Here is a 14,275-nt window from a genome sequence, read left to right as displayed (position 1 = left end):
GGAAATTACCTTAAGTTTATATTGCAAACTTTCTATTAAATTTGCTATTTCTTCTAGTATGTTGTTTTTAAGTTTTTCGAGAGTGTTTTATTTGAAACAAATAATAAACCCATTATTTGTTTCATGGGTGCAATATCTTTTCTCTCTGGGAATATTAAAAATGGAATTTTGCTTGTTTTGTTTCTTTTTTCCCTGTACAGGCAATATTTTTTTCTGATTGTTCTCTACTGTTCATATAAGAGATTTTCTTTACATGTCTGGTGATTCATGAGATGACTACTTATGTTCAAGGGTAAGAGACTAAACAGCTTTAACACATATAAGGGGCTCGTTGACCATGAACTGCGTGTAACATTAGGTAATCTGGCTAGACTTTGGTTGGCAAACCACTGATGTGAGCATTATTACCTATTTTCTCCTGGGCCAAAGAGATTCCCCAAAGACTTTTAATCTCTTCCTGTAGGATAAATGTTTGGCTACTAGCATTTTACGAGCCATGTGGGAGAAGAAAGCTGGGGAGAGGCATAAACTCACCATTAAATATGCATCTATTCACTTAATCCCCTCGTTTTTGGTAGAGTAAAAGAAACCACACCCTAGAATAAGGACTAGAGGGCCCCTAGCTTCTCCTCCTAGGAACTAACTGCCCTGTAGAACCCTGTAAAGACCTAGAGGGAGGAGGAAGGTGTGGACCCCACAATAACAGGTATCAATGGAAAATATGAGTCAACTAATTCCCTGAAACCTTCTCCCTCATCCTCCTGTGCTGAATGTCCAGCAGCTGAGCATTTACTTTCTGTTAAAAGATTGAAACATTCTTCTCTTGTGAAACTGAGTAAACTGTTTGGAGGGCATCAGTCCAACAACTGTGGCCCTTATGGGCTCATGGTGTAGGAAGTGGTCTCCTACCCACTCACCCTAAAACCGAGATTAATAGTTGACCAGCGCTGAGTATTTATACACAATTACTAGTCAACTTTGCAGATGTCCCATGCTTAAATGTAAGTGGGCTACCAAAGATCATCAGACGTTTGAGAAAAACTACCATTTTGAAAAAAAATAACAAAAATAAAAATAGGAAAGTAATTGGAGGAAAGAAAGCTAAATCGGGAAATAGAAGAGAACTTTAAAAAAATTCACATTAGTGTTTAGGAACCAGGAACTTTCAACTACATGATTTTACAGCCCCACCATAGGCAGAATCTGTTATTCTCAAAGGCTAGGAAACTGATGCTCAGCAGGAGCATGCCTCACGCTCCCGCCCGGTGGCATCGCTGGGACTCTGGGTGATCATGTTCTGCTTCCACAGTGCTCTTTCCGTTGACCCACAGCAGCTTTGGTGTTTATAAACTCCACACCCAATGTATACTTACACGAAACCATATGAAAATCAGCCCTAAATATAGCAAACCACAAAATTCTTAGATGTAAAGCATTTGTCTTTATTTCTGTCCTTTGGATGCTATTCTTTCAGCCTAGGAATGTTTTACTGGTAACTTAAAATCATATTAACATTCATAATAGGAGCTGTCTGTTCTCAAGGAACCTGTTACAGAAGGAAACACAGGGACAGAGGTAGAACCACAAGAGACTAAATTTGAAATTTGAGATGCTAACAGAATTCTACCACTGAATAGCAAATAAGCTAAGCAATTTCTCCCCAGATTTTGAGTGTATTTATTTAGTCACACAACAATGGTTAAGACAGGAGTAATGAATACCACATAACAAAAATCCAGTAAATGTAATATAAACTTTGATAAGAGAAATCCATTACATTTTAACAGTCTATATTCTTGATCGTAAATACTGAACGTGTCACATTACATAAGTGGAAATACACATTTAAGTATCTCCAGTGAAGTTTAGAATACTTTAAAATCAGTTTAAACATAAAAATAGTATGAAAGGCAATACTTCAATTTGGAGTGATTGTTTTTATAATCATTCAAGCTGGAAAATAACTTTGCAAAACAGTTAAAATAAAGCAATGTAGGAAATATTCATGTAAGTTTTCCCTTTTATAATGCAAACCATCACGTAAAGCTTGAGCCAATTCCACAACTAACCCATACTAAGTGACTAAAAGAAACTTGGATGACCTGCTGCCCATACCAGGCACTGGACAAAAATAAGTATTTCATGAACTGGCCACTTAATACAATAACAAAATGAAGCAGCAAAATCTAAACCTACTGCTTTGATTACTGCAGGCGTTCTCTGCAGCCAGAGTGAACACAGCAGCAAACGGCTCAGGAAAATCCGCCACTGATCTTGGATTGTAATGCCGCATGCTTAATGCTTAGTGTTCCAAGTATTGCAGACTGGCTACGTTACACGGAATACACAGAACTTTTATACATATTACAGCAGACAGCAACTCCCCAAGTATCTCTCTTCCTGGCTTTTTCCCATAGGACCCATGAAACAAAAGACTCTATCACCATTTTGTAATAATAAGTATCTTCAGTCAGTAGCCCCCAAAATGACATTTAAATTAGCCTGTAAAGTCTTATTGTTAGAATACATATAATTTCCGTTAGGCACTGTGAAATATTAGGTGAGGCAACAGACAGACTGAAGGAATGTGGAATTTAAATAGGGTAATCGTGGTTACGTGAAAAGCAACTATCGTGCTGTCCAAGGACTCCTCCTGTCTAGGGGAGAATTCCAGACCACCTCCAGGGAATCACATTCACAAAAGGAAGGTCAAGAGAACAGAAGCCTCAGACAGTAATGCTGTACCAGCGAAAGGCAGCATTAGGTGATTTGGACATACAGAAAAACTGCCTATTTTTCACCCTTTTCCTGTTACAGAAAATCTAACCCATAGGGAATAACATTCCCTTCAACTTAAAATGAAACTTTTCCTTTTCCTTCCCTGATTGAGAAAAGTAGTAATATTGTAAAGTAGGAAAACTACTTACATCTCAGCTTCCCTGAAGAGTTTATATTTGGCATACTAGAGATATTTCCAACACCATTCCTTAAATTCCTCTAAAGACCTCTCCCACTTACAGCAGCATTTGCCCAAGACTTCAATAAGGCCTTTTTCTTCAAAAACTTCAATATTCCAAGTTCCTTGGAAATTATGATGAAAAATGCAAGATAGTTCTTTTTCAAAAAAATTCCATGTATTCTCCTACTCCAGGCCCAAAGAACACAAGGTGTGTATCATCGAAATACGCCTTTCATTATAATAGTACTCTGAGATCCTCTCACACATCTCTTCTAAAAAATTCAGGAAGATATTTCTTATTAATCGGTAATTACATTTGTTTATGTCATCCCCTTGCACACTTAGCCAATATATTCACTTAGAAAGCTATGGGAAAATAACAGTGAGTTATTTCTATATGCTAGGCACTTCATTAACTGTATCACAAGAAAGTGTGAAAGACCTAAGGTTTAATGCCAGCTCTGTAACTTTTAGCTGTGTGATATCAGGCACACTGTTCAAATACTCTCAGTCTTAATGTCACTATACTTAGATTGGGAATAATAACAGTTGCTCATAAGGTTACTCTGGGGTTTAAACTAGTTAACAGTTGTACTAATTGCTTAGGAACCCTAGTTAGCACCCAGTGTTAGCTGACTATAGCCAGTGCCAATAGAACAGAACTGAGAACCAAAACTACTGCAGAAAAGAAAAGCTGGCTACAATTCCTGGCAAAGAGCTAAAGAGTCAAATTAGTATTCTTTCAAGAACCTTCAGCCTAGGGCTGACATACTTTTGGAGGGAAGGTTTCAGAGAACTATTAGGGGAAAAGCTATAGGGCAAATTGGTCCTAACATAAATCCAATGGGTATGAATGGGACCAGACTGGCCTGTGGAATGCAGTAGCTGACTCAAGTTGGCATGTAGAAGCAATGCAATAGGGTTTGCTTTGAAAAAAATGCAATGTTATAAATTGTTATTACTACATACATACACACATCCTAACACACACATACCTGCCCCCAAGCACAGATGGATTTATATGTCGTTGCATGGCTGAATAGCAGAAGACAGAATAGATGAGTGGGTAAATATATTGGAGAAAACAAGGAATGTGGTAATAAAACTAGATGAGAGAGGCCATATAGGGTGATGGGTAAGCATTCAGGCTCCAAAAGCAGAATGCCTGGTTTTAAATCTTGGCTCCATCACTTACTTTTTGGCACAAACTCAGACAAGCTAAATAACTGCTACGTGCCAAAGTTTCCCACTATGTAAATATGAATTATATTAGTACCTGACTGAAGGGGTTGTTGTAAGGACTGAAAGGTTAATTTACATAAAGCACTTAGAAAATTGCCTGCATGGAGTAAGCATCAGTTTCCTAGTCTGTAAAATGGAAACAATAAAATGTATTACTTCACAGGTTGTTAGAAGAATTAAATAAATTATATCTATATAAAGTGCTGAGCACATAATAAATCAATACTCGGTATTTTTGTTAAAACATGGATGGGTACCAAAAGTCATTTTCAATCCAGAGAAAAGTATTTCATAATGGAATATAACAGAAAATATTGTGAAAAATGTTATTCTCATTTTGGTGTTGAATCTATTTACTGGAAAATCATGAGTAACTTGGCATACTCATCCACTTTCCACTGTATGAAGCACATGTGAGTAATTCCATCTCTTAGATCTGGCAAAAGATTTAAGTCACAGACACGAAATACAAAAGACCAAAAAGAAAAAAAAGAGGAAGAAAAAGAAACCACAACTAAAACAGAAATTTTGAAATACTATTCCTCTCAAAATTGTTTCACTAACAAAGAAAAAAATCTAGTAACATAAATACATCACCGAAAAGCTATTTATAATTTTACCTGTAGAGAAAAATGATGCGAAGTTTAAAAAATGGGCACTCAAAAAATTTTGTTGCAATAAGCCTTCTAAACAAATATTGCCACCAAATTCAGAATTTAAAGGTCTATTAATTGGAAACCAAACAAGCATAACTAATATTTAGTCCATGAAGAAACCAGGAGAGTATAAAAGTCAAGGGAACCAAGAGAATTTCAAGCAGGCTGTGGTCCACAGTGCGCCCACTGCTTGAGAGGCGAAGGCAACATCTGGGAGGCCACAAGGATAAAATTGGTAATCTTGACAAAATCATTATATGGGGTGGTTAGCAGTGTGGAAAGTCCAGATAAATCACAGTACAGCCTGGGAAATGATTTTTATAGACAGAAGAGCAAAAACAAAGCATGTGTCACTAACTTTGAGTTAGGATAAGCTTTCCCAGTTTGGAGAAACTCAAACTGGTATTTTTTTCAAGCAATAATTTAAATTCTAATAGCAAATTGAATCAGAGATTTATTCTACAAAGACTATTACTGGGTCACCCTCTGACTCAAACTGAATGAGATAACTTTAATCTTTCCATTTAAAAGACATTAAAACACAAAAGTTTAAGATGATATATATGAAAGTTCAAACTGAATGATGTTATACTGGATTCTAGTGATGTAAATTTTATCATTAGAATGCCTCTGTACCAAAAGATTCTTAGCTAGCAATGAAAGGAAGATTTAAGGTTATCTTTTTCAGAAATATGATAGCAAGGATTATACAGACTAGAGTTTAAGAAACCACCTGTAAGTTCTTCTGACCAGTTTTGAATGACCATTAATATCATTTATCCATTCACCCAGACAGCATTGCCCAATAAAAATATACAATGTGAGTACATGCATAATTTTAAATTTTCCAGTACTCGAAAAAGTAGAGATAAATAAAATTATTTTCAATACCTTTATTTAACCCAATATCCAAATGAATATTATCATGTCAACATATAGCAATATGAAAATTATTGCTGAGATATTTTACATTCTTTTTTTTGTACTAAATCTTTGAAGTCTGGTGTGTGTTTTACATTTGCAACACATCTTCACTTTCACCAGCCTTATTTCAAATGCTCAACAGCCACTTGTGGCTAGTGGCTGCCATACTGGACAGTGCTGATCTAGAACCCAAGTTCCCTGGAAATAGGAACAGGGGTTGTCTTGTTCACAATTGTAACTGTAGCATTAAGAGCAGTCTGTCACATAACCACCCCTCAATGGATGTTTGTTGAATGAATAAATGAACAAATAAATGATAAATGAATTTATCTATTGACTTCATATATATGCATGCCCCCAAAATTCTTGAGAATAAGACCATACATACTACACATGTCTTGCCCATGGATGCAAGAAGTGTTTGTCAAATGGATTAAGATATGAATGAACAGACTATGAAGGCTGAAGGATAAGACACAGAGATCCTCCCAAGCATGAAGTAATGGGTGGGGTGTTTTCACATCTTTGGAAATCAGACATAGTATATTAACATTATAACTTATGTTTATGTGTGTATAAATATGCTTGGGTTTAGATCTAAATGCATACATAAAACATTAAAAGATAAAAAATAAAATTTTAATTAAATTATTAGAACTATTAAGGGAAGCATATAATTATATTCAATTCAATTCTAGCCGAGATGATGGTTTAGTAATATATGGTTAGTCAATATAAATTCCTAAATAATTGCATAGTTTCAAATATATTAATAGTATAAACACATTTTACTATCAATAAGGAATGTTCTTCTATAATAACTTTAAACATGACTTTCTTAAACATTTAAGTAGATCAAAATTCTGTCATACTTCTCTTGTAAAACCAAATAAATTATAGCTTTTCTCTCTGGAATGAATGCACTCCACATTCATCAAATACACACAATGCCTACATATTCCACTAGCATTTGCAAAGAAATGCTTTTTGTCTTAATGTCCAATTTACTCTAAAACAGGCAAAAGACTATGCCAAATAGAGTTTCAAAGCCCTGATAGAAAGTTAAATTATATTCATTATATGTTAAATGTTTGCCCTCAAAATACTGAGATTACTTATTATAAATGCAAGAGGTTCTGAATAGCTGGGGTTTAATAATAAAGGTTAGGAAGGAAAGCTTACCTTCTCTGCTAGGAGCTCTCTTATCTTGCTTGCTTGAACTCTAAATTTCATGAGCTGGGACTCCAGAGCTACGCACCGTTCTTTCCAGTCTACTGGTCCTTCTGTCTCAGAAAGCTCCGCCATATTTCTTCTAGAAAAGAAACATTCAAATGGCATAATACTGATTAGCATTCAGGAAATTCATTAGATCGCCCAATGTATACATTCTAGTCGCCATCTAGGGATATCCAGATACAAGTTTTGTATTCAAAGAGAAATTCCAGAACTGGTGATAGCTCACCAAAAGGACTGACTTAGTGGGAGACGGTGAGCCAGGGTTGGAGGCCTCACTGTGCTCATTAAACTTTCTACGAACCTAACCTTTCTATGCCACAGCATGTCCAGTCTAGAAAAACGGGGACATGATCACAGTTCTTCTTCATGGGTATGTTATGAGGAAGAAATTAAATATTGCTGTTTTTAACAGCACTTTAAGCAGTGTAATAGCACTATAAGCAGAGTACTATACTGATTTTAGCTCTGCCCAACAGATAAAATTTTTAAATCTATCAGCTCATAATTTTACCACATCTTTAAATCCACAGAATTATAATATAGATCATATATGTTTACAGAATTGTTATATATGTTATATTATACATCCATTGTTAGCATGATAGAATAACCTAAAGAAGCTTTATACCACTACTACAATTAAGGCTTGGATATATAATTATCACTTATCACCATCCTAAATTCATGCAAGTCCAGGTTGTTTTTCAAAGCAAAAATCCATTATTTAACTGGCAAAGAATTGTAACCCTAGACAAGCTTACATAATTTTTATTTGGTGCAAGAAGAGAAAATGTGTAAATGTGAAATTTGGAATCACCTATTGTAAGTAAATAAATCTGGAATCAGTGTTTTCCATATTAACTTTCCTTTTGAAGGAGATTAGTCCCACACAAGCCATTTGATAAGACGTTTTGATATTTCTGAATTGGTCTTGCTATGAACTGATAAAATTTTCATTAGAAATGGATCTCCTGGAGGAGCCAAGCCCCATTCATGGGAAATATGTGACAGCAAAACTCTCAGAACCCAAGGCTAGTACTCTAGTTGAAGGTGTACTATTCCGTTCTTTTGCTTGACAAAAATATGTCTCCCTCACATACCAACAAAATTTATTTTCCCAATATTTAGTATAATATAACCCTAACCTACACCAGTTTTTAAATTCACAAAAGATTATTTTCCTGGCATAAATAGTGTTTTATGTTTCAATCAGTTTTCACTCAGTATTCAATACTTATATCACTCAAGTCCCTGGCCGGGTAGCTCAGTTGGTTAGAACACCATCCTAGTATGCCAAGGTTGTGAGTTCGATTTCCGATCAGGGCACATACAAGAAGCAACCAATGAATGCATAAATAAGTTAAACAACAAATATATGTGTGTGTGTCTCTCTCCCTTCTTCTCTCTCTAAAAATCAATGAATAAAAAATACTTACGTCACTCAATAATTTAGAAATAAATATAACCAAAATTGTCTTTATTAAGAGCACCACAACCATGTCAAAGCCTCTAGTTGCTCCTAAGTTCTCACCATAATTTAAGGGAAACTTATAATTGTAATGCTAAAAATCATTTTCTTTTCATTTCTTTTGTTCTTATAGAAGCCTCACCTCATTGTTTTCTGAGTTCTTTTCCTAACGATATTAGCCTTGTTAATGACCTTTTTCATTACCCACATTAGCATTTACTATCAAGGATATAGGAGTAAGTAATGCAATCCATCAGTCACAAACTTTTTCTCCATTCTACCGCTACTTCATTTCTCTCATTAGCTTTAGAGTGGACAAGAGAAGAAAACATGGATGAAATATTACAAATAAACAGCGGTCCTGCCTGGCTGGCAAAGCTCAGTGGATTGAGTGTGGGCTGCAAACCAAAGCATCACAGGTTCAATTCCCAGCCAGGGCACATGCCTGGTTTGCAGGTCATGGCCCCCAGCAACCGCACATTGATGTGTCTCTCTCTCTCTCTCTCTCTGTCCCTCTCTCCCTCTCTCTCTCTCTCCCCCTCCCTCCCTTCCCTCTCTAAAAATAAAATAAATAAATCTTTAAAAAAACAGTACTGAAAGGGATATCCTTAAGTCTTGAACCACTTATATCATTGCACAGAAATGTAGGCACACTCTTCTAGAGCAATAAGAAGAGTTTATTTCATGTTGGTTAATTTTTGCACTACATTTAAAATAATTTGTTTATCTTTTACTGTAAAATTACTACAGCTTTTAAAATAACACCAACATGTTTTTAACAAATTAAAATCAATCATTATAATTCACCATATAAATAGAATAAAAGACAAAGACCACATAATCATTTTGATAGATGCAGAAAAACACTCAACAAAATTCAACAGCTTTTCATGATAAAAACATTTAACAAACTAGTTAATAGAAAGGAACTTCCTTAACCTGATAAAGAGCATCCACAAAAAGCCCGCAGCTAACATGGTCAATGACTGATCCACCTAAGATCAAAAGTAAGACAAGGATGTCCGCTCTCGCCACTTTTAGTCATGGTTGTACTTGAAGTTCTATCCAGGGCAGGAAAATGAAATAGAAAGCATCCAGATTGGAAAGGAAAAACTAAAACTACCTCTATTTTCAAATCTCATGATCTTATACATAGAAAATTCTAAGGAATCAGTAAAAAACTACTAGAACTACTTGAGCTCAGCAAAGTTTCAGGATACCAGATTAATCCAGGAAAAAATCCAAACACGAAATCAAGAATATATTCCATTTACAATAGCATCACAAAGAATTCAATACTGAGGAATAAATTTAACAATAAAAGTATAAGACTTATACTTTGAAAACTGCCAAACATTACTGAAAGAAATTTAAAGAGACCTAAATAAATGGAAGACATCACACATTCATAGATTGGAAGACTTAATACTGTGACAACATTAACACTTGCAAATGGATATACACATTCAATGCAATCCCTACCAAAATTCCAACTGCATTTTTTGCAGGAATTAACAAGCTGATCCTAAAATGCATATGGAAATTCGTGGGACTCAGAAAAACCAAAACAATCTTGAAAAGCTAGAGGGCTCAAATGTTCCAATTTCTATAAATTTCTGAAATTACTATAAAGCTACAGTAATCAAGATTATGTGGCACTGGCATAAAGATAGACATTGGATATCTTGAATAAAATTAAGAATACAGAATTAAAACTTCACATTCAGTTGATTTTTGACAAAGGTGCCAAGACCACTCAGTGGGGAAAGAATAGTCTTTTTAAAAAACAGCACTGTCAGCCCTGGCTGGCGTAGCTCAGTGGATTGAGAGTGGGCTGTGAACCAAAGTGTCGCAGGTTCAATTCCCAGTCAGGGTACATGCCTGGGTTGCAGGCCATGGCCCCCAGCAACTGCACGTTGATTGATGTTTCTCTCTCTCTCTGTTCCTCCCTCCCCTCTCTAAAAATAAATAAATAAAATCTTAAAAAAATATATATATAATGTCAACCACATTGTTTGAAAAAAAAAAAACAGCACTCTTAAAACGAATCAAAGACCTAAATGTAAAAGCCTAAGCTCTAAACTTCTAGAAGAAAACACACAAGTGTTTGTGACCCTGGAGAGAAAACAATTTCTTAGATATGATGTGTAAAGCATAAGTAATCAAAGAAAAATAGATAAATTGGACCTCAAACAAATTTTAAACTTTTGTGTTTCAAAGGACACCACTGAGAAAGTGAAAGAGAGCCCAAAGAACTGGAATACTTGCAAATCCTACATCTGATAAGGGAGATGTATTCAGAATACATGAAGGGCTCCTACAACTCAGCAACAAAAACAACTAAAAAGTAGGCAAAGGATCTAAATAGACATTTCTCTAAAGAATATATACAAATAAATAGTCAATAAACACTTGAAAACATGTTTAACATCATTAGCTACAAGGGAAAATGCAAATCATAATCACAATAACACACTATAATGCACCAAATAGGATGGTTATAATAATAATAAAGAAGACATGTAATAACAGTATTGGTGAGGATATGGAGAACCTGGAACTCTCACACAGTGCTACTGGGAACGTAAAAATGGAACAGCTCTTTGAAAAATAGTTTTAAAGGTTCCTCAAAAGTTTTAACATCAAGTTACCATATGACACAGCAACTCTAACGCAAAGTATATGAGCGTTTAACTGTGAAAATTGAATATGTAAATCCACACCAAAACTTGTACACAAATGTTTATAGCAGCATTATTCAAATAGCCAAAAAGTGGAAATAATCCAAATGTCCATCATCAGATGTACTTGTGCTACAATGGATGAACCTTGAAAACATTACCCTAAGTTCCAAGTGAAAGAAGCCAGACATAAAAGGCCCCATGTGGTGTGATTCCATTTATATGAAACAGGTGAATCCTAAGAAACAGAAAATTGGTTGGTGGTTGCCAAGGACTGTGAAGAAAGTGCAATACTGATCCATTTGGGGTTTCCATTTGGAGTGATAAAAATATTCTAGAATTACATGGTGCTAATGGTTGTATGACCTTGTGAAAATACTAAAAACCACTGAACTGTATACTTTAAAAGGGTAAATGTAATAGTATGTGAATTATAGCTCAATTTTTTAAAAGTATGTATCTACAAATGAGTAAAGAAAAGGTAAGAATATAAGTGAATATTTATTAGGTTAACATTTACAAATTTAACAATCCATTGTTTGTAGTTTTCCCTGTCAAAGACTGCATCATTGGCCTTGGCCAGGCAGCTCAGCTGGCTAGAGCATCGTCCGGATACGCCAAGGTTGCGGGTTCAATCTCCAGTCAGGGCACATATAAGAAGCAGCCAATGAATGCATAAATAAGTGGAGCAACAAATCAACACTTCTCTCTCCCACCCTTTCTCTCTCTCTAAAAAAATCAGTCAATTAAAAAAATCTAAAAAAAAAAAAGAATTCCACCATTAACTCAAATAATTTAAAGATCATTCTTAACCTCAAATATAACAAGAATCAGACATATATCTTTCTAAGTACTTTGCTATGAAAATGACATAATATATAAATTCTAAGTTAAACATGCCTATTCATTTCTTTGGCTATCTTAATTACCTATTTTACAGTGAAGTAGCAGAACCTTAAAATATTACTGGCATTGAATGTCTACATTCCCTATTAATAGGATCATAATCTTTTAAAAAATTCAAAACTAGATTGGTTGGTTAATGATCTGCCCCGAGGTCTAGACCCCTGATTTCCTCATTTCACTCTGTAACTTCAGTTAGTATGAAGTAACTGCCATCATCTTGATGCATCATCTTGAATAAGATTCTAATTTTGAACAATATCCACTATCCTTTTCCATTATCACTGATTTTATAGAACCAATTATATACCTTTGGGACCTACACCCACTTGTTAAACAAAAGTCATTACTAGGTTGAGTTTGAAAGTAATCTCTCTTCACTGCAGTGGACAGGAAAATGGCTTGGTTTTCCACATGCCCCCAGTGACTTTTGGAAATATTTACTGACACAAAATTAACTGTTTACAATTGTGGAGTGAAAGCTCTTTTTCTCTGAATCTTTGACTTCCTGTTTCTCTTCCAAATCCCAAAAGGGAAAGAAAAAGAAAAGAGTGAATTCATCTACTTAGGCTTACCCTGACGAAGTTCAGGGTAGCCAGTCATATTCTTTAATTCTCTCCTTTTAGGCAACAGCTTAACTTGGCCAGGTAACTGTGTATTTTTGTTTTTGCCCCCTAAAACAGAAAAGATGTCTTTCTTGACCACACAGAGACGTGCCTTGTTTAAGGACCCTTCCGACCACCACCCAGCCCCACTTGGGCAAAGCTTGTGCCCTTCCGTAGCACTGCTCTGAACAGCCCTGTTCCTCACCCCACCGCTCCTGGGGGACACACACCGCTGAGCGATCGAGGATTGAGACGGGCATTTTCACAAAGAAAGTAATGACCTGCAGGTAGCACAGCACCAGGAATTTTACAGCGCAAATGGTTTAAGTTCTATTTCCATTGTGTTCCGAACATCAAAATCCGTGGTTCAAACGCTCCGTCTTTTTTTATAAGCGGTGTAGTAACTTCAAGGCCAGGGCAGTTTCATGGTGTGTCACCTAAGGGCACTCTAATAATCCGGCAACAAAAAAGTGGTGCAGAAAAAGGTTCTCAAAGTTTTGAAAAGTTTCGTCCCCTAGATCACACTGGGGCTCCCAGGAAGCCGAGGCCAAGCCGCAGCATCCCTAACTGCGTGGGGCACTCGGCCTGGAACGCGAGGCTCCCGGGTGCGCCCCATGAGCGCCCCCTCCGCGCCACAAATCCGGGCCCCGCTTTTTCAAACAAAATGTCACGAGAGACTAAGGAGAAGGAGCCACTGGCCACCGCCCCCAGATGAGACCCCGGTCCTGGAGGCGGGTGGGAGGCTAAATCGGAAGGCTGCGGATGGAGGCGCGGAAGCGTGTCCTGCGCCAGCCCTTTCCATCCTTGGGGTCCCTGCCCGCCGGCTCCACCCATCGCCCCCATCCTCCGCCGAGGGAGACCCCCGGGACCACGCTCTCTCAAGGGGGCGGTGATACTCGGGCATCCGAGGCACCGAAGTCGTCCCTTAGCCTCCCATCAGCCTACCTCTGCTACAGGTCCCTGTGGCCGCACCCGAAGTCCCAGCCGCGTCTGGTGCGGGGCTCCTGCGGCTCCCGGGGCTCACCGGGCTCTCAGCCCGCGACCGCCTCACACCGAGCCGGGAGCGGGCGGGGGCAGGACACCGCCTTCTTCTGGGACTGTCCGCAGGAGTAGCCAATCGGAGGTCGCATCTCAGCGCCAACGTCACCTGGAGTTGTGGCTATAACTTTGACTCCTCCCAGTCCCTAGAGCTGGAGCGAGTTTTGTCCAGGAGCGTCTACCCTTAACGTTCGCGACACCTGGATCCCAGAGCCTGTTGTAGAGGCCAGCTCTTTCCAGAGTTCCTGCCTCGACTCCGTACCCACCTGTTTGACGCCCAGTCTGCAGTCTCTCTTGCCAATCCGTGCGTCACTTTCTTGCCAGGTTAACTGTCCTGTAGTGAAGTTTTGAAATACATCCTGCCAAAGACTTTCATTGACGTCTTTTTGCCTAAATTGTCCTGAACAGATTCCCTAGTCTAGTATTCAAGGCTTCCATCCTACTTTTTCAGCTTTATTTTTCACAGCTGTATTTTTCACACATCTAAGATCGTAGCTTTGTGCCTCCCTACTCCAGGAGAGCCCTTTTGAAACATTTATCTATTTCCTATGTTCACCTTGAAA

The 14,275-nt window shown here is 37.4% G+C and overlaps 1 protein-coding gene across 4 annotated transcripts in view; it reads right to left on the bottom strand.

Annotated features, from left to right (window-relative positions):
- Positions 1-13,762, bottom strand: part of PLEKHH2 (pleckstrin homology, MyTH4 and FERM domain containing H2) — a 95,322-nt gene extending 81,560 nt beyond the window's left edge. For 3 of the 4 annotated variants that reach the window (XR_004903647.1, XR_004903648.1, XM_036027910.1), the window contains exons 1-2: positions 13,620-13,729; positions 6,964-7,093 (exon numbers count right to left, since the gene is read on the bottom strand). Coding sequence is in view for 2 of the 4 variants with exons in the window: in XM_036027910.1 (XP_035883803.1) it covers positions 6,964-7,086 (123 nt within the window). In the remaining 2 variants the exon portion in view is untranslated. Of the gene's footprint in view, positions 1-6,963; positions 7,094-13,619 lie in introns of all 4 variants that reach the window. The other variant, XM_028516801.2, reaches the window with a different exon arrangement.
- Between the last annotated feature and the right edge of the window lie 513 nt (positions 13,763-14,275).

Source organism: Phyllostomus discolor, chromosome 6, assembly GCF_004126475.2.
Source record: "Phyllostomus discolor isolate MPI-MPIP mPhyDis1 chromosome 6, mPhyDis1.pri.v3, whole genome shotgun sequence".
NCBI classification, from domain to species: domain Eukaryota; kingdom Metazoa; phylum Chordata; class Mammalia; order Chiroptera; family Phyllostomidae; genus Phyllostomus; species Phyllostomus discolor.
Note: the sequence above shows the minus strand (reverse complement) of the source record. Positions and strands in the feature narration are given on the sequence as shown.